At 49.6% G+C, this 20133-nt stretch overlaps 1 protein-coding gene across 5 annotated transcripts in view; it reads right to left on the bottom strand.

Moving 5' to 3' along the window:
* PAK4 (p21 (RAC1) activated kinase 4) overlaps window positions 1-20133 on the bottom strand; it is an 80498-nt gene that overhangs the window by 17906 nt on the left and 42459 nt on the right. For all 5 annotated transcript variants that reach the window (XM_083455190.1, XM_083455191.1, XM_083455189.1 and 2 more), the window contains exon 2: window positions 6630-6853. In XM_083455190.1, coding sequence (XP_083311316.1) covers window positions 6630-6833 — 204 coding nt within the window. In that variant the 5' untranslated portion in view covers window positions 6834-6853. The remainder of the gene's footprint in view (window positions 1-6629; window positions 6854-20133) is intronic.

Below are 20133 nucleotides of genomic sequence, written 5' to 3'. Positions count from 1 at the left end.
AGAGGAAAAATCAAAACTCAGGCACCCGTTTCGAAACAGCTGTTTCTATACTGACCAGCAGGCACAGTTTAGGGGCAGGGAGTGCCCGATGGAGCTGGCCTTTCAGTAAAGCTGACCAAGTGAGAGCCCTGCTTCCTATCTCTCCTGCTGACGCAGTCTGGTGGAATGGCTGGCCCAAACGACAGTTGCAGGAGAGGAGGCCTGGTGGCGCTGCTTTTACACCGGAGGACTTTAAGGGAAAATTTCCAGCACCAACGTAACAGCCTTTGGTTCACACAGCATTTGAAATTTGCCAGGCTCTTTTTGCACCTGGCTATCAGTCGCTTGCAACCAAGGGAAGATACCCGGGCGCCAGGACAGTGCCTGACGTCTCCACCATCTGGAGGTGCAAGCCTGGGGGTCCTTGGGTCTTGCCTGTTTTTCGCACACTAACAGCACACCCTTTAGAATTCTATCAGTGATATTCTCTCTGCCAAATCAGAACAAATTTCAGGATCAAAAAGTCACATTGAAAAATACAACTTTCAAGCCGCCTGGTCCCCAAATGGCAAACTGGGCATTCCGTGTTGGCGACTGTAGCCCTGGTTTAAGGAGTCGTTTGGCACCCAGCTTATATATCTGAGTTTCTAACACTGGTTTCTCAGAGATGCAAATGGTGCAAGTCAACATTCAGTTATCTGTGACCTACTAGAACCAAGAACCTCTATTTGAAGCCTACATGCAATGCTTTATTTCCAAAACTAGCAGTGCTGAGGCTCCAGAGAGGCTGGTTGGTGAAGGAGAGGAAGAGACTAGACGAGTGGGCACCCAAACTTCTGTTATTCCGCCTCTGCCAAAACAGGACTCGTAAACCAGACGCTTAGCATGGTGACACCCGACTGCTGCCATGAATGTTCCTCCGGCCCAAATCCAAAGCAAGTGAGATGCTGCCGTCTTCACTTTACCCTGGGAGGATAATGCGCAGATTCCTCAGACCAGGAGCTTAAAAAATGCTCTCCGCCAACAGCCTCACATGTGGGCCAAAGCAGCAACACAAATAAGCACCCACACCCACAGAGAAAAGTACAGCTTTCGGGTAATTGGCTCGGTGACTGTACAGTTATACAGGGGGTGATGGCGGAGAGGATGCATTTATAAATAAATATTCCAGAAATGCACTCTCGCTCCTTGCTCCCTTGGATATGAAAACCTGACCTCAGCGCTTGCAGCCCTCCCAAGGATCCCTGATCTTTCTGCAAAGAGTGATTCTGTCCCAGTTTACACAATCAGCAGGCTTTTTTCGTGGACTGTACCACTTCAGTCTATAGTGGTGGGGGGTGGAGAGAGAAAGAGGTGAATGCTTCCCTTGAAAATAATTGCCTCTACACAGGAAGTTAGGAATATGGACCCTGTATATTTGAAGGAGCGTCTCCACCCTCATCGTTCTGCCCGGACACTGAGGTCCAGCGCCGAGGGTCTTCTGGCGGTTCACTCACTGCGAGAAGCAAAGTTACGGGGAACCAGGCAGAAGGCTTGGTTCAGTAGTGGCACCCGCCTTGTGGAACGCCCTCCCATCAGATGTCAAGGAAATAAAGAACTATTTGACTTTTAGAAGACATCTGAAGCCAGCCCCGTGTAGGGAAGTTTTGAATGGTTGGCACTTTATTGTGCTTTTAATATTTTCTTGGGAGCCGCCCAGAGTGGCTGGGGCAACCCAGTCAGATGGGTGGCATATAAATAATAAAATTATTATTATTAGGAAGGCAGGGAGAAGAGCTTGCAGCCTAGCATCCCCAACCTGCTACTCTTCTATATGTAACGACGTCTATGTGCAAAACTTCAGTGGGCCCCTGCAGCCCAAAACGGAACAATTTTAGTCCATAATCCTGCAGACTATACAAAAAGGGGCCACACAGCATCACTGGAGGTGAGGACCTAAGACCCTAAGAGCGGCAAGGGGGTTCACCTAGCCCAGAATCCTGTTCTCACAGTGGCCAACCAGATGCCCAAATGCGACGCCACTCTCCTTGCTTGCAGTTGCCAGAATTTAAGGAGCATGAGGTTCTCTGATTCTGGGGGCAGGACGCAGAGCCAGCATGACTAGGAGCCATTTAGGGCCTTACCCCCCCCCCAACGAAAGGGAAGTGGCTGACGGAGATGGGAAAGAGAGGAGGGCCACTTCTATAGTGCACCAGCGCACAAAATCCATGCACACGCCCTCCTCCCCCGCTGAAGCCCTTTTGGTCAATGTGGGCCGCCCTCAATGAATGTGTTTAGTATGCCAAGAGCGGCTGCCTTTTGCCCCCAGCCTACACAATGCATAGCTCCACACTGTGGAACCTCTTTCATTGGAGAGCTGTGTGAGCGCATAAAGATTTCCTTATCAGAGAGCGCTCAGGCTCATCTAGCCAGCTGGAAACGTCAAGAGGCAAAGATTCCCAAGAGGCAGGCTTGCCGGAGGGCGTGGGGTGGGGGGAAGAGAGGGAATGTGCTCATGGAAGAGAGAGAGATCTGAGCCGCAGGATCAACACAGAATCACAGAGCTGCAGAGTCGAAAGGGAGCCCCAGGGGCCATCTAGTCCAACCCCCTCCAATGCAGGGGTCTCAACTGAATCAGACACAACAGAAGGCCATCCAACCTCTGCTTAAAAACCTCCAAGGAAGGAGAATCCTTCCCGACCTGATCAAACAAGGTCCAGATTCCGGGCCAAGAAAAACTCCTAACCGCTATAACGTGCCATTACACAAGCACACTTGACACAAACTGGCTCTAGTCCAACGTGGCGCCCAAAGGGGCAGAAACAGAAGGTTTCTTCCGTGTGGGCATGTGGCGGCAAGAGGAGATCTATGAGGCAACAGGGAGTAGGGGAAGGCTGAGTGAAAGGGGGTCCCGGGAAAAGTGCAGGCTACAGACTAAGCGATGAAAGCTTTGCTCCCCGCGAGAGAAGCAGATGGTGTGTGTGGTTGGACTTGCTCAGGAGTTTCGTCTGACAAAACCACACTGAAGTTCACACAAGCTGTGCAGGAGCTGTGCCATGTGTCAGAGAAATGCTCAAGTGCCCTGCGCTAACTGCTCCCACATGCATGGAAGCTGCTCTCTCTACAATGGCAGGTGTTTTGTTGGATAAAGGAAAAAGGGAGATTCTAGTCTCTAAAGTCGCATGGAAGAGGGGAGCAAGCCTGTTTCTGCTGCTCCGGAGGGGACGGCCCAAACCAATGTGCTCAAACGACACATCAGGAAGAACACATCATGCGCTCAGACGACACTAAGCATCAGGAAGAACTTCCTGGTGGTGAGAGCTATTCGACAGTGGAACGGACTCTCCTTCGTTGGGGGTTTTCAAAGAGAAGCCGGATGGCCATCCTTTAGCTGCAATTCCTGCATTGCAAGGGGTTGGTCTAGATGACCCTTGGGGGTCTCTTCCAGCTCCACAGTTCTGCGTTTCTCAGAGCTGAACCTTCCACAGCAGGTTCTGTGCCTAAGCACAAAGAGCAAGAGGGATGGGCTTCTTAGCTCCAAATGCCGTTCCCGGACTCGCCAGGAAACGGCCTGAAGCAGCAATGCGCAGCGGGTTGCCTTGAATGAGTTTCTGAAGTGTCCTCCTGGGTAAACAAGAGGCAATTTGCAGAGGCCTGCAGAAACATTAAGATCCCACCCTGCAGCTGCAGGACACGGAATGGGAGCCCGGCTCGTCGGAGGCGGCAACAGGGGCCCCTCCCCACTGCAGCTCCCAGAGCACCCCTGGGACAAGGTGCCTCGCCCTCCCCAGAAATGCAGCGCTGCGCCTCCAAGGGAAGCAAGCAATCCCTGCAAAACTGCCGTGGCGTTTATTGGGAAGGCAGGGAGGGGTTGTTCAGTTCCCTAAACAAGGCACGTCCCAAATCCTGGGGAAATTAGGGGGCTGGGGGCAGGATGACACCAGAAGCAGGGAAAGGTGTGGGTGAGTGGTCAAGGGGAAAGCAGGGAAGAGGCTTGGGAGAACAGCCAAGAAAGGGAACAGCCAGCAAGATGGCTCTACTGGAATATTGCAGCTAGGGCATGGGGCAGGGGGAGATTTGAGCTAGCATTTCATATATATACATATATATATATATATATATATATATATATATAATTAGTTTTTTTAACATATCATTTTCAACAGTAATTAAACATACTTTTACATCTTATTCAGTTTTTTTGACTTCCATCAGTCCTGTCTGAAAATTTTCCAATCTAATCTCTTAGTATGCATTTCTTATTTTCCCTATGACATTTCAATCTCATAATCAATATCTCTATCTTTTTCTACTTTGTAACACTTCGTATATTTCTGCTTCTTGTAGTCCTACTAGCGTAATTTGTTGATTACAGTTGCTCTTCAAATAATTCATATACTTCTTCCAATCTTCTGTAAATCTCTGGTAAATCGCTGGCACTTCCAACAAGGTGGGGCTCTGGCTAAGAGGCAAATTCTCCTGCCATCAGCCCCTCCCGGACCCAAGCAGACCAGTCTCATCAAGCCCCACACCAGGCCGCGCGCGGCAGGACTGGAACAACAGGTCTTGGGCTTTTATTCAGACCCAAGCCTTTCCCTCGCTTCTCTCCAGGAAGGCAGCACGGGCTGAGTCACCCTCTGCTGAAATTACACGGAGCAGCAGCCTCTGATGTGACCTGAAAGTCACAAGCCACTTCCTCTGTGGTCAGGGGTGCGACAGGACTTCCGCCCCCTACCTTGTACTTGGGGACAGGGCAGCAAGCAGGTGGCGCCTGGACGTGCCAGCCAGCCGGCTTATTTAAAAGGACAACATCCACTTTGGGCTTACAAAAATAAATGCAAAAAAACCACCACGCACACGCCATTTTAAAATGCAAGATTGTTAGCAGAGCGACCAGGAGATAAACCGCATACAAAACACCTGGACACACAAAAAGGCCATTCCTCATGGCCAGGTTCAATGCCATGCAAGCATTCAGACCTAACCAAGAGTCATAGAATTGTAGAGCTGGAAGGAACCCCAGGGGTCATCTAGTCCAACCCCCAAACACAGCTAAAGAACCCCTGACAGGTGGCCCTCCAACCTCTGCTTAGAAACCTCCCGTGAAGGAGAGCCCACCACTTCCACCGGCCCTCTACCTGGCAGTACAATGACTTATTTAACTCTTCCCAATACACCTTGTTGCCCTTGAATCCTGCTAGCCCATAGAAAACCCGACACGGATATCCTAATGCCTAAATAGACGCCTTCTCCATCAGCTAACCCTGACAGGGTTGCCTGTCACTATCTGCTCCTGACTTGAACTAAAAGCTGAAGCAGGGCACCCCTTGCTGCCTCCTCGGCTAAGTAAATAGACAAACACAGGCATTCTCCTTACCGCTAAGGATGTTCATACTGGTAAGCTGTCGAGGGTGGGCTGGCTAGCAGGATGAGCCCCAAACCGGCACCCCATAGTACAGGAAGTGCGATAAATCTCTTACAGGAAAACAAGCCAGCAAACCCCTTCCCCCATCGGACACGAACCTTTAAAAGCCTGTTGGTTTCCAGATCTGGGTGAATCACTGTTGACTTGAGGACACAAACCACGTTGTTTTCAGGATCAAGTTCCCGGCTTGCTAACACGCAACGCTGTACCAACCCCCCTGCGCCCTCCAGCAGAAGGCATTTCGGCTCCTCCGCCTCAAGCTGAACCTCGTGATGCTTCTGAAAGAGCCAGGCGCTTCTGCCCCCAGAGGCCAACTCAGAGCTGCCTCACACACACTGCATTTGACCCCTTGCCTGCTGCGCTGGGACTCCACTCCAACGTCTTTGGCTCTGGCGTTCAGGCCTGCGTGTCCCGCAGCTCCGAAATGTCAGGCTTGCGGTCCGCTCTCTCCCCCACCCGCCTCACCCTGGGGGAAAAATTAGCTGAGCTGCAAACTCATTACATGCAGGGCACATACATCGCCCCATTCCACGAATGGAAGGGGCTGTTCCAGGACCTATGCCTGAACCAAGCAGTCGTTCAGAGACGACATCTCATTTTGCATGCTCGGCAAGGGGAGCCTCTTACGCTACACCCCAGAGATGGGGGTCCAAAACTCCAGTCACTCCTATATCCAAGCACAGCACAGACGACAGACAGGATACCGGGTGGGTGAGGGTAGCAAACCTCTGACATGGACAGAACTCGAGTCCTACAGAATGCGCTCATTACTTCATCAGAAAGAAATTCTTGAAGCTGTTCTGATGTTACGTTTAGTCTTGTGAACGCACCCCAAAGCCTGCAAGGTTACACTCACATGTCCAGGAGTTTTGCCAGATGGCAGCAAACTGAAGTCTTGGGAGAGACGCTGAGCTCTCAAAAACCACTCCAACCTTATGGCTGGTGACAAAGTGGTTGGGTGAAATGACCCCAAGGTTACTTTGAGAGTCTCCTCCTCTAGCGGTTTGAAGCTCTAGGTTCAGGATGTGTGTCCCTCTCTCCCTCCCCCCACCCCCAGACACTACTTACACAGCATCAAAAGGTCTACAGCCTAGCACCTGCCCACATCAGAGCAGGCTGCAACTGCAGCTACCAGCTGGCCATTTTATGGCTTACTTGCTAAGCCACCGCTCAGAAGCACATTCCCATCCCGACAGAAATGTATGGAGTTCAGGTCCCACACGAGAGCAAAGCTAGTGCCATCTACCTTCTGAGAGCCAGACTGGACGGCCGTAATGCACACTGGATCCACCAACGGCTTCGGCCGCTTGGCCGACTCCTCGATGATGCCCTGCCATTGCCTCGGCAGCCCTATGAACTTCTGTTCCTGCTGGTCATACCCCGTGTGGACCCGGTGCTCAAAGTTGGAGGGGGCGGAGATCTCAATGCGCTTCTTCTTCTTGCTGAACATGGTGATGTTGGCTAGCAGACCTGAAAGGAAACACAGAAGGCGGTTTAGAAAAACAAAAAGCGAGAGGCAATCATAGAAAAAGAAGAAAACAGGCAAATAAGGGTCAGTATAAAGCTTTGGAAAGCCATGGCTTGAAATTGAAAACGGGCAACAGCTTTGCAGAAACGTCCTTCGCATGGTCAGGCATTCACAGACTTATAGCAAACTAAAAGGGACCAGGCTTCAGAAATGTTGGACTACAACTCCCATCAGCCCCAGCCAGTACAGCGCCTGTAGCCCCAAACATCTGAAAGGTACCAGGCTGGGGAAAGGATGAGCCTCAAGAACCTTCAAGCAAATGAAGCTCTGGCTTGTTGCAGGAGCTGGAGAAACGTCCCGGTCATTCCCTTCCTTTGCTCAAGACTGATAGGTTGCTGGAAACCACAGGAGAGGAGGGGTGCTCTTATGCCCGGATCCTGCTCGCTGGTTTACGCACAGGCATTAATTAGGCCACTGCCGGAACAGGATGCTGAACTAGATGGGCCATTGGCGTGACCCAGGACACTCTTATGTGCTCTGCCTTGTGCTCTCTCTTCTTTTGCAGAAACCGATTAAGGCGCTTGACAAAAACATTAAGAGAAAAGCAAGGCAAGCCATTGACATTCAAGCTCAAGTTCTGCAAGACCACGGCCTAGGACCCTCGTACCTACGGGACTGCCTCTCTTGGTATGCCCCACGGAGGACCTTAAGGTCCATATATAGTAACACCCTAGAGATCCCGGGCGCTAAGGAAGTCAGATTAGCCTCAACCAGAGCTAGGGCCTTCTCAACACTGGCTCCGGCCTGGTGGAACGCTGTCTCATGAGACCAGGGCCCTGCGGGATCTGATTTCTTTCTGCAGGGCCTGTAAGACAGAGTTGTTCCACCTGGCCTTTGGCTTGGAATCAACTTGATCCCACTCCCCTCTTTCCTTTTTCCTTTCTCCTCCTGTGAAGAGGCTGCATCCTAATGTTTTAATATTGTATCTTAATCTTTTAAATTGTATTTTAATCAACTTGTTTTTATTATTGGTTGTTAGCCGCCCTGAGCCCGGTCTTGGCTGGGGAGGGCGGGGTATAAATAAAAATAATTTATTATTACTATTATTATTATTATTATTATTATTATTATTACTATTATTATTATTATTATTATACCATTCGGCTGTTATCAGTTTGACCTGTTTGTCCATCTAGCTCTGTACTTTCTCCTCTAGAAGGCGATGGCTCTCCAGGGCCTTGCGCTCAGAGAGAGGGAGAGGTTTTTCCTGTTACCTGCTACTCAGGTCTTTTTAACTGGAGGCTCTGCCAGGGACTGAGCCTCAAACCTATGCCTACAAAACTGGTGCTCTGCACTGATAGTCCCTCCACACGAGAAAGAATAGAGCCACGAGGTCAGTAAGATTCAGGGCAACACACCTTGCAGGATCACTGCTTCCAATGCCAGCAGCATAAACAGTGCAAACTTATTCCCAGTCACAACACTGGGAAGCCTTGAATTCTGGCTACAAAGGTCTACAGAGCTGGCTGGCTGTAAACCTTCCTCCAGCGATGAAACCAAAAGCCTTACAAACACATTTGGAGAATCTGCTCTCCTGGAGGAAGCGGAGACAACCTTTCATCCAAAGTTAAAAAAACAAAAAAAGTTTGTAACTAGGCATTTCTTGAAATGCCAAAAAAAGGACACACAACTACACAAGAGAAAAGGAACAGCCCAGCACATGTCATGACAGAAGCATTTTTATTTATCTCATTTATTTAAAGCATTTGGTTGCCTTTGTTGACACAAAACGGGATGGAAAAAAGCCTCCTCCAAGGGAAACCTTGGAGATCAATACAGCAGCACATCAAACATTCTCAGCGGGAACTCGAAGATACAAAAGCCACTTACGAGACATACAAACAAAGTGTGTTTTGAAATGAGACTTTAGCCACGAGGATAAGGATCGGATGGATATAAGTGAAGCTCTCTTTAATAGAGTCAGAGCAGGCAATGTGTACAGGTAGTGCTTTAAAAAACCCACAGGACTCCTGATGACATTCCCATGCTTCTTAAAATATCTCTCGGCCACCAGATGCTAGGAATAGGGAGGGAATGTGGTTCAAGGAGATAAAGAACGGCACAACTTTAAAAAGACATCTGAAGGCAGCCCTGTATTGGAAAGTTTTAAGTGTTTGATGTTTTACTATGTTTTTATATATGCTGTAAGCCGCCCAGAGTGGCTGGGTGGCGTATAATAATAGTAATAATAATGATGATGATAATAATGATAATGTAATAATAATGATAATAATAGTTCTCCTGAGGAACTCTGAGAGCCGCCCCTTCCAGAGGCATCTGCCGGGCCACTGCCAGACATGTTTAGCCTGGAGAAGAGGAGGTTAAGGGGTGATATGATAGCCATGTTCAAATATATAAAAGGATGTCACATAGAGGAGGGAGAAAGGTTGTTTTCTGCTGCTCCAGAGAAGCAGACACGAAGCAATGGATCCAAACTACAAGAAAGAAGATTCCACCTAAACATTAGGAAGAACTTCCTGACAGTAAGAGCTGTTCGACAGTGGGACTTGCTGCCAAGGAGTGTGGTGGAGTCTCCTTCTTTGGAGGTCTTTAAGCAGAGGCTTGACAACCATATGTCAGGAGTGCTCTGATGGTGTTTCCTGCTTGGCAGGGGGTTGGACTCGATGGCCCTTGTGGTCTCTTCCAACTCTATGATTCTATGATTCCCCACAGCAAGCCAAATATATTCTGAAAGTGGGGCATGTTCTTTCTTCTTTGCTCCACAAGCCAGCCCAGTCCTTTCCCAGCTTCTGTCCTGCTTCTGCCTGCGCACCCCTGCCTCAGCGCATCCTTGGGGCGAGCCTCCTCCTACTCTGAGAAACAGTTTTGTTTTGACTCATCTGTCCCACAGCTGCCCGAGCCCTCGATGACCCCGGAAAGCATTCCTAAAACTGACTGGAGTCAGAAGCGCTCAGCACTTTGTAGGATCAGATCTATGTCAATCCCGGCTGGCGGCTTAATTGCAAACACACAGACGCATCCGGTTCTTATTGCGCAATGCCAGTGGCCCTCTCTTGAACCAGGGCAAGGGAGGAGTTCCAAACCACTTCCAAGAGACTCTGATCAGCCATGATGAAGAGATCATCGCGTCACAACCTTTCCTGCACAATACGATCGCACCTTATGCATGGGTTGGGTTCCTATGTTGTTGTTGTTGTTTAGTCGTTTAGTCGTGTCCGACTCTTCATGACCCCATGGACCAGAGCACACCAGGCACTTCTGTCTTCCACTGCCTCCCGCAGTTTAGTCAAACTCATGCTGGTAGCCTCGAGAACACGATCCAACCATCTCATACGTTCCAGGTTCCTATGCAATATTTTCCTTTACAGCACTGGACTTTCCTTTCGCTTCCAGGCATATCCGCAACTGAGCGTCCTTTCGGCTTTGGCCCAGCCGCTTCATCAGCTCTGGATCTACTTGTACTTGTCCTCCGCTCTTCCCCAGTAGCATGTTTGACGCCTTCCGACCTGAGGGGCTCATCTTCCAGCGTCATAACTTTTATATGCCTGTTGTCTTTGTCCATGGAGTTTTCTTGGCAGGGATACTGGAGTGGCTTGCCGGTTCCTGCTCCAGGTGGATCACGTTTGGTCAAAACTCTCCACTATGACCTGTTCATCTTGGGTGGCCCCGCTCGGCATAGTTCATAGCTTCTCTGAGTTATTCAAGCCCCTTCGCCATGGCAAGGCAGTGATCCATGAAGGGGGTTGGGTTCCTAGGGTATACCCAAATCCTTGGAGTTGCCCTGCAGCTAGCGGGTGAGGGGCAGAGAGAAATCCCCACACTCCCAGAGACCATGCGCTGAGTGGGCCTTCTCAGCAAACAATGCAGAGAGCTTAAAAGAGCTGCTTGCACCAGGTAACCCAAGAGGAATCTGTGTGAAAAGAGATTTTATGCTCTCTGACTTACTTGGGGGGCAAGGCTTGCTCAGTGTGCCAGTTCAAGGAGGCTGGGGTCCTCATGTGAGATCGTACGGAAACACAATGACCTCACAGCAGTATTGCAGAGCCTGTGTGCTGAGTGCATCTTGCTCCCCAAGCAAGGTGGAGGAGAGCTTAAAAGCTCCTTCTGCACCAGGTAACCCCAAGCAGACCTGACACAAAAGAGCTTTTTTGCTTGGATCTAACTTACGCCATTTCAACCAGCCTGCCTTCAATCGCGCCTGGTTGAAATCACACAAATGCACGCAGAGTGCGACTGTACTGCGCTAGACCCAAAAGCAGAGGGCGACACCGCAGAGAGACCCGAAGAAATCGGATTTTTCTGGGCTGCAAGGAAGCTTTGGCAGCAAGGGAGATCTAAGCAGGTCTTCCCGAGCTGCTGTAAATAAGGAAAGGCCTGGCTTGTTTACATCCGTAGGATGGAGCATCCTTGAAAGACAAAGGCAGGACAAGAGAACAGGCAAACATTTTGCTCAAGGCAGACTGAAGAGCACTCGGGATCAGTACAAAGAAGATGGCTGAAGCGGTCAAAATGGTTACGTCTTCCTGGTATCTCACCTGCTGATCATCCACTGCCTTCCCTTCAACCAGGCAGCCTGCACTTGAAGGAAAATCAACCTCAATGGAGATCCAACTCCCATCATCCCTGAGCTCTGGCCTTGCTAGCTAGGGGTGATGGGAGTTGTAGTTCAACAACATCTGGAGACCCACAGGTTGAGAAAGGCTGCACTAGACTGTCATCAGGAGCCTTCTGTGCCAACTTCTGAACACCTGCTGAAAACTTTTCTATTCTCCCAGGCCTATGCAGGCAATTAAGAATGTATCCTTCCATAATGGTTATTTGATGCCTGATCTTAACCGTTTCATGGTTCTTATTGTATGGTTTTATGTTTTGTTGCTGTAAATCTCTCTCTCTCTCTCTCTCTCACACACACACACACACACACATATATATAATGACACAGCAGCATATAATTTTTTAAAATATAAATAAACAAAATAAACAAGAACATAAGAAGAGGCTGCTGAGCAAAGGCCAGTGGCCCATCGAGTCCAGCATCCCGTTCTTACAGCAGCCAACTAAAAAGGTAAAGGTACCCCTGCCCGTACGGGCCAGTCTTGCCAGACTCTAGGGTTGTGCGCCCATCTCACTAAAGAGGCCAGGGGCCAGCGCTGTCCGCAGACACTTCCGGGTCACGTGGCCAGCGTGACAAGCTGCATCTGGCGAGCCAGCGCAGCACACGGAAACGCCGTTTACCTTCCCGCCAGTAAGCGGTCCCTATTTATCTACTTGCACCCGAGGGTGCTTTTGAACTGCTAGGTTGGCAGGCAACTAGATGTCCCAATTCTCTTTTAAAGACATCCAAGTCGTTAGCCATCACTGCCTCCTGGCAGAGCGAGTTCCATAGATTAACAATGTGCTTTGTGAAGAAGGTCCTCCTTTTATCTCTCCTGAATAAATGCAAATGCTGGCTAAAATAACTTTATAGAAAACTGGCATTCTAACCCTCCAAGCTCCGGAGGGATTTGCAGTGGGAACCCTGTTACGTGAACAATCTCTCTACCCTGGACTGACCCATTATTAAGATGCACTGTAAACGTGAAACACGTCTGGCTTCTCTCTGTGTCTATTAAACAGGCACTTTGATTCTTAACAGCACTTTGATTTCTGGTTTATGAGGGCACTGAGGCAACCCCCTTATCAGATTTCTCAGATGCCAGGTGTGTGTGTGTCTGTGTGTGTGTGTGTGTGTAATTCTGCAGTGCAGAAAGTGTTCACGCCTGACCTTCCCAGATCACTTTTTACAACACTGCTTGACCAAAATAAAAGCATGGAGCAGAACAAAAACCAAAGCATGAATGATCTGCCCTGGTTGACATTTTCACTTTCAAGCACAAAGCGAATGCGCAGATTTTCATATCACAAAGGAGGGTGGGGAAGCAAGAGGAAGTCTGATCCTTTGGCAAAACTGAGCACAAAGGCATCTCAAGATTGCTGCGAAGGATTTCACTGAAGTTCTGCTAGTGCGCGAGTTGACTGTGAAGGGGTACAAGGCAGATTCAAATCTCTAATCCACAAAACACGGATCTGGAGTTCATGCCCCTTGCACGTACAAAGATCCCTCCCTCTCTCACCCCAACCGAGATTTTAAAGGCCAGAGGGCTTGACCTGCAGGCACCTCTCATCAAAGTCGCCTCAAACCATGTGCTGCGGCAAAAACAGATAAAACTGCAGCCAAAATTCCGGGAAGAAAACTGGTGCCGTCTTGAAATAGAAGCAGCACGACCAGGCAATTTTAAGAATGAGAAGTGTTTTTAATTTCTGAGGTCAAAAGGCAGGATATAAATGATTTTTAAAACCATTGAGACCTTACAACAAAATATTGCAGTATGGAATGCCTCTGTTCAGGGCTCCAGCCACTCCAGTCTATCCTCCATTATTTATTTAGGGAGGAACACACTTGTGTCCAATTCAAGATATATTGCATTCTTTTAATTTCTCCAGTGAAGTCTATGGGAAGCTCTCTCTTCTATCCCTGGGGATGCTGAGAAACAGCTTCTCAGTGTGAACCAGGAAGTAACCTACGGCTCTTTCTATCCATACAAAACATACACACCATCTATACCATTGCATTTTAGCCCCCAGCTGTCCACCATGCAGTTGTCCGGTCATTCCCTTATCAATCTCTCAACATCCTGTGCCACTTGAGTTATGAGGGTCGTTTTGAGTACCACTCCTATAAATTAATTTTTCTCTGTAGGCTTTTTGTACTTGTGTATACCTTGGGGTGGGACGCGGGTGGCGCTGTGGGTTAAAGCCTCAGTGCCTAGGGCTTGCCGATCGAAAGGTCGGTGGTTCGAATCCCCGCGGCGGGGTGCGCTCCCGCTGTTCGGTCCCAGCGCCTGCCAACCTAGCAGTTCGAAAGCACCCCTGGGTGCAAGTAGATAAATAGGGAACGCTTACTAGCGGGAAGGTAAACGGCGTTTCCGTGTGCGGCTCTGGCTCGCCAGAGCAGCGATGTCACGCTGGCCACGTGACCCGGAAGTGTCTTCGGACAGCACTGGCCCCCGGCCTCTTTGAGTGAGATGGGTGCACAACCCTAGAGTCTGTCAAGACTGGCCCGTACGGGCAGGGGTACCTTTACCTTTATACCTTGGGGTTAGGTACGCAGGTGGTGTGGGGGTTAAACCACAGAACCTAGGGCTTGCTGATCAGAAGGTCAGCGGTTCGAATCCCCGCGACGGGGTGAGCTCCCATTGCTCAGTCCCTGCTCCTGCCAACCTAGCAGTTCGAAAGCATGAAATGCAAGTAGACAAATAGGTACCGCTCCGGCGGGAAGGTAAATGGCGTTTCCGTGCGCTGCTCTGGTTCACCAGAAGTGGCTTAGTCCTGCTGGCCACATGATCCAGAAGCTGTACGCCAGCTCCCTCCGCCAGTAAAGTGAGAGGAGCGCTGCAACCCCAGAGTCGTCTGCAACTGGACCTAATGGTCAGGAGTCCCTTTACCTTTATACCTTGAGGTTACACACAAGTCCGCAGGCACTTCTCTCACATGTGGGCATTGTGGTTTTGGGTACATATTCACGAGACTCCAGCCAGTGTAACGCAGGATAAACACAACCTCTCCCCTCTTCCTTCCATTTTGTGTTGAGTGGCCTGAGACAAGAAAACCCTCTTTCAAACTGAGAGCCAAGGTTTGCCGCACTGAACAGGTCAAGGTGGGATCTTTTGCAGGGTCAGTGTGGAAATGCAGTTGAAACGAGCAGGGCAAGTTTGGCAGAGTGCCTGACCCCAAAGCTGGGAAGGATCAGGAGTGACCTGGCATTGCCACCTCTGTGACTCCGATGCCCAGGTTGCCAGTGGCAACACACTGGCATCTAGCCAGCGGGAACAGTTCTGAGCCAGCCACTTTGCGATTCACGCAGGAACCATCTGGCGGAGCTGCTCTGGATCTGAACTGGTGACCTACAAAAAGTTTGCAGAAGCCTTTGATCCCCTTAGCGGATCCTTCAAGAGAAACCTCAGGCTTCCTTGGCGGGGCTGGAGGTATGCCACGACCCCAGATGCACTGCTGGATCCAATTGGCTGCAGGGATGTCACCCCTTAAGCCAATTAAGGTACGTCGCAGCCGCCACGTAACATACCTGTGCCATACCTGCAAACCATGTTTCTCAGTCACAGCCTGGCAAATTAGAAATGAACTAATAACAGGTCCAGATGACATCTACCTGAGAGCTCTTAAAAGAATTCACATGCAGAATTGCTGGTGTATAACTGCCAATAGCATGATGGCGTTCTACAAATTTTTGGTGTAACCACACGGAGTAATGTGTTTTTGTTCTGGTTGCCAGACCTCAAAAGGGATGTTGTGGAGCTGGAAAAGATTCAGTAAAGGGCAACCAAAATGATCAGGGGGGTGGAGCAACTGCCATGTGAGGAAAGGTCACAACATTTGGAGCGGGGATATAATATTAAAACCCAACAGGAAGCTGAATACTGAAAGATTCAGGACAGACAAAATACAGTACCACTTCTGGATACAAATGGGATCCGTTCCGGAGCCCCATTCGCATCCTGAAGTAAACGCAACCCACGTCTGTGCACCTGCGGGTTGCGATTCGCTGCTTCTGCGCATGCGCGTGATGGCATTTTGACCGTCTGCGCATGTGCGAGCGGCGCAACCCAGAAGTAACACGTTCCATTACTTCCCGCAGAGCGCAACCCAAAAGTGCTCAACCTGAAGCAACTTCAACCCAAGGTGTGACTGCAAAGCACTTCTTCACTTGGACAAGTTAAAAAGGGGATTAGACCAATTCATGGGGGACCTGAGTAATAAGCTATAGAAAGCCCTCTTTCTTCTCATGGTCCCTCTTTCCCTTTCAGTCATGAACAAGGGGAGGGCACCCAAAGGTTCTGATTTTAAGTCTGCAGCAAAACTTTCCCTCAAAGGAAGAAGTGGCTCGTTTTCCTAAGGACAAACCATGCCTTGCCCTTGTGTCTGAAGTGAGCCTCTGGGTAGATAGCCCTCTCTTTGACCCCATGTTACAAGTTAAATAGAGGGCCTATGGCTAGCTGAACAGCAGAAGAGCCTGCTGGATCAGGCCAATGGCCCATCTAGTCCAGCATCCTGTTCTCACAGTGGCCAACCAGATGCCTGTGGGAAACTTGCAAGCAGGATGTGAGCACAAGAGCAGGCCTCCTCCTCCTCCTCCTGTACCTTCTTGGAACTTGGGTAAAGGGAACAGGAGTGTGAATTCCTGCATTGGAGAATTAAGCATACAGTGGTACCTCCAGTTGTGGATGGGATCCTTTCCGGAGCTCCGGTTGGATCCCAAGGTGCCTGTTCTGCCCACGGTGCAATAGAGCGCTTCTGCGCATGCGTGCACGGCGAAGCCCAGAAATATCCTTCCAGGTTTGCCATGTGCATATCCCGAAGGATAAGTAACAAGAGGGGCACTTAAGTCGAGGTACCACTGTAATAGGAAGCAGCAGGAACTGCAGCAAGACCGAAAGGTTAACACGCTGGGCATCATGCTGATTTACTATCTCCTGATTATACAGGGCTGGGGTGAAGAACAGATCTTCATCAAAGTTCAAGGCGGCCGGCAAACTTTCCAACCCAAAGAGATGGTTCTTCCAACTTCCTGCACAGAAACACCCCTTGGAATCAACAGCTTGCAATGCTTTATTAGCTGGCCAGATAAGATATAATTTCATGTACTTTTTGCCTCTTGCTCTGCAGAACCAACAACCTCGCCTTGCTACCCGGAAGGCAAAACACCAGCATACCCGAATTGCCAATATCCTGTAATTGGCAGTCTTGCGGATATTGCTAATCAGAGCAAGAATACGAGCACTTAATCCATATTAACAAACAATAACAATTTCATAAGGAGGATGTTTGTTTGGGGCCTGCCCATAATCTGTCCAGGTTGCCAGACGGGCACCACCCATCTACAGGTCTGGAAGAGGCCCATGTCCATGGCTCGCCCAAGCCTTTTGATGTGAGCACCAAAGGTGTCAGCAGTCTTGTTCAGGAACAAATGCTAGACATTTGGGGCTGGTCCCTAGAAATGTCCTGAACATTCCAGACTGGCAACTGCTGATCCCAGAGCCAAATCCAAATCCTGGAATAGCACCAGTTGTTTTACACTCCCTGTTGCGAAGGGGTGGCGGTAGCAATAGGCGTAGAGGGCACCCTCCACTTTGAAAGGATGGTGAGGGAGACCTGGCTCGCTGTATCTCTCCCCCACCTCAAGCGGATCTCCTGCAAAATTAGATGCAGATGGGGGCGAACAAACACTCTGCCGGAGAATGAAAATTCAGAAATCTTCACCAACCAAACAGCCAAGTTGTGCATCTCGAAGAAAAGGTGCAAATTAAGCCAATTAGCAAATTAAGTTAAACCGGCATAATTTCCTCGGCTTCTACTAGCCACTGGGGTGGGGAAGAGCTATCCTAAGCCTCAATTTCTTAACTGGAAAGTCTCGCCTCTGGCTACTGAATCATCCCCAGACATATTAGTGACCCCTGAAAATTGCTGCCCTCCAATAAATATCAATATATGCGGTAGAACAGCCAGCTAGATGGCAACGATTCACAGAGAAATCCGAAAGAACAGGGGAGCAGATGAGTCTTGTTAAAAGATGCCTTTTTGTGCGCTAGAGCCATTTTGCTTCCTGGGTTGCTAAATTAAAGAACGCATATGGGATAAAAGCCTTCCAAGTGGAGTCAGTAACCACTTCCTCCTCCTATTTCTGTGCAGCCGCCGACCAGTTTCCAATGACACATTACAGCAGGAACAGCCACTAAACAGCAGAAGGCTTGCAAAAGCCGCTTTGAAGACAGCACCAACTCGATCTCCGAGGGCTGAGCTTGCACTTCTCAGGTCCCTTGTGCTTCTTCTGTGGCATTCTGCTTTTTCCACACCCTGAAAACCACCAGAATCGTAAAGCGCTTCCCTGACAGAGCTCCCAAGCCACGTCTCTCCAACGCTCCTTCCTTCCATCCAGCGCAGCCCAAGAGCTAAGACAGCCCACTGTGCAGCTAACTCTCAGCCAAAGCCAACTCCCAGCTTCACTCCTGCTCTCCTCTTTAACTTGTGGCGTGAAGAATTTGATGCCTTAAATTGTCCCAGAAATCAAGAAACAGTGCTATCTCTGAACCGCAGCAGAGGAACAGTGCCTCCTCAACAAACAGCACAATCTTCACCATGCCTGCAAAGAACTAAGTCCTACTGAATTCAATGGGGCTTACTCTCAGGTAAGCGGAGTTAGGATTGCAACCTTAAGCTCTGAGAAGTGCCAAAGCTGCCCAACTGCGGGCCGACAGCAAGACCACAAAGAGGAATACTATACCAGCTTTCGGCCGAACACAGATCTTCTCCAGGCAAAAAGAGCTGACAAACTCCAGACCACGCCGGTTGCAACTTCTAAGAGATACAGCATCTGAGCCACCCGAGAAAGATGCACACCCTCCTTCTTTTCCCTGGTAATGATTATGGCAGCACAGCTCAAGAATTTCCAGACGGGTGGCCGCGTTTAGTCACAGCTAAGGAAGAAGAAACTACAAAGAGGATTGCAGAGAAGTTTCGCTACCGAGAGATCTGGACAAACCCAGCAAAAAAAAAAAGGCTCTCAGTGTTACTGGTGCTGGATCAGTGAAGATGCAGACAGACTTACAATCCCATTCCTCCTCGTGAGACTTCATCTTGGTTTGCTCGGCGCTCCTCCACAGGCTGCAGCGTCAAAATGGGAGTAACCAAGACTAAGCTCCTGTTTATGACTTTTTGGCCCATCCTCTGTTCAATTAAATGGCTGGTGACCCCTCCCTTCTCCTCAGTCCATTGGCTGGGTGGAAGTTTCCTTACATCTGCTGCTTGGAAGCACAAACCCTGGCAGGCCGTCTCAAGGGCCACTCCCAGAGACCACCAAAGAGCTCAGAAGCCTCTTGCACACACCTTAAAGAAGTGTTTTCCAGGCCCAGAACTAACTTTCAACACCAAGGGGCTACGTGATCCGTTTTGTGCCTCGCAAAAATAATGCATCCCTACTAGCTGGCGCTGTGGGTTAAACCACAAAGCCGATCAGAAGGTTGGCGGTTCGAATCCCCATGACAGGGTGAGCTCCCCTTGCTCGGTCTCTGCTCCTGCCAACCTAGCAGTTCAAAAGCACGTCAAAGTGCAAGTAGATAAATAGGTACCGCTCCGGCGGGAAGGTAAACGGTGTTTCTGTGCGCTGCTCTGGTTCACCAGAAGCGGCTTAGTCATGCTGGCCACATGACCCGGAAGCTGTACGCCGGCTCCCTCAGCCAATAAAGCAAGATGAGTGCCTAAACCCCAGAGTCGGCCGCAACTGGACCTAACGGTCAGGGGTCCCTTTACCTTTTTACTAGCTTCCAGGCTCCGCTCAGCCCTGATGTGGCAAAAATGTGTTTGGGTTGAACACGTCCCTTTCTGTATCTCACCCTCAATTCAACAGAACACGACCACCTTTGCCCTTTTTCTTAAAATTACTAGCACTGGCATAGCACAGTGCCCTTGGGGGCAGTGAAATTACGGGGGGGGGGGGATTGCTAAAAAGTGTGTGGGGGTACTGAAATAGATTATCAGACTTTGAAAAGTTGGCATCACTGGATCAACTGTGTTGAATTAATTAAACTAAGCAGTTTTAATAGGATTTTTAACAATTAATTGTCTGCGTTTTGAATTTTTTTGTGTCATTATCTTTCTTAGGGTCATGCATAATATTTTTTAATACAGTAGGGTAGTAAGGGGCCCTGGGGAGGAGTTTATGGAACCAAGGAGGCGGGCCCCCGAAATGGGAACTGCTGGCACAGAGGGAAGAGTACAGCGAAGGCACCTGCCTGTTGTCAACATACCGCATCAGCTCCTACCTCCTTTTAAAAACAGCCTTCCCCAATTTGGTGCCCTCCAGATGCTTTGGACTGCAGCTCCCATCTCCATCAGCCAGCTGGGACCAATGGGAGTCGAGAGCGCAGAACATCAGGAGGACTCCAGAAGCACTTGCTGCAGAAGCATTCCCCAGCCCAACACACACACACACACACACACAGAGAGAGAGAGAGAGAGAGAGAGAGAGAGAGAGAGAGTCCCTGTGCGGCTCCATAGCTGTGGAGCAGCCGCTCCCAGTATGGAGTGCAAAAAGGGAAGCCCAGAAGCGAACAGGGAACAATTACAGCAGGAGGATTAAGCGGAGCTTCTTCTTTGGTAGTGGTTACTGATTACTGCAGTGTAGAGCCTGATAAATGCAGTTTCTCAAAGA

The sequence above is a fragment of the Podarcis tiliguerta genome, assembly GCF_965153285.1.
Source record: "Podarcis tiliguerta genome assembly, chromosome: 8".
Lineage (NCBI taxonomy): Eukaryota > Metazoa > Chordata > Lepidosauria > Squamata > Lacertidae > Podarcis > Podarcis tiliguerta.
Note: the sequence above shows the minus strand (reverse complement) of the source record. Positions and strands in the feature narration are given on the sequence as shown.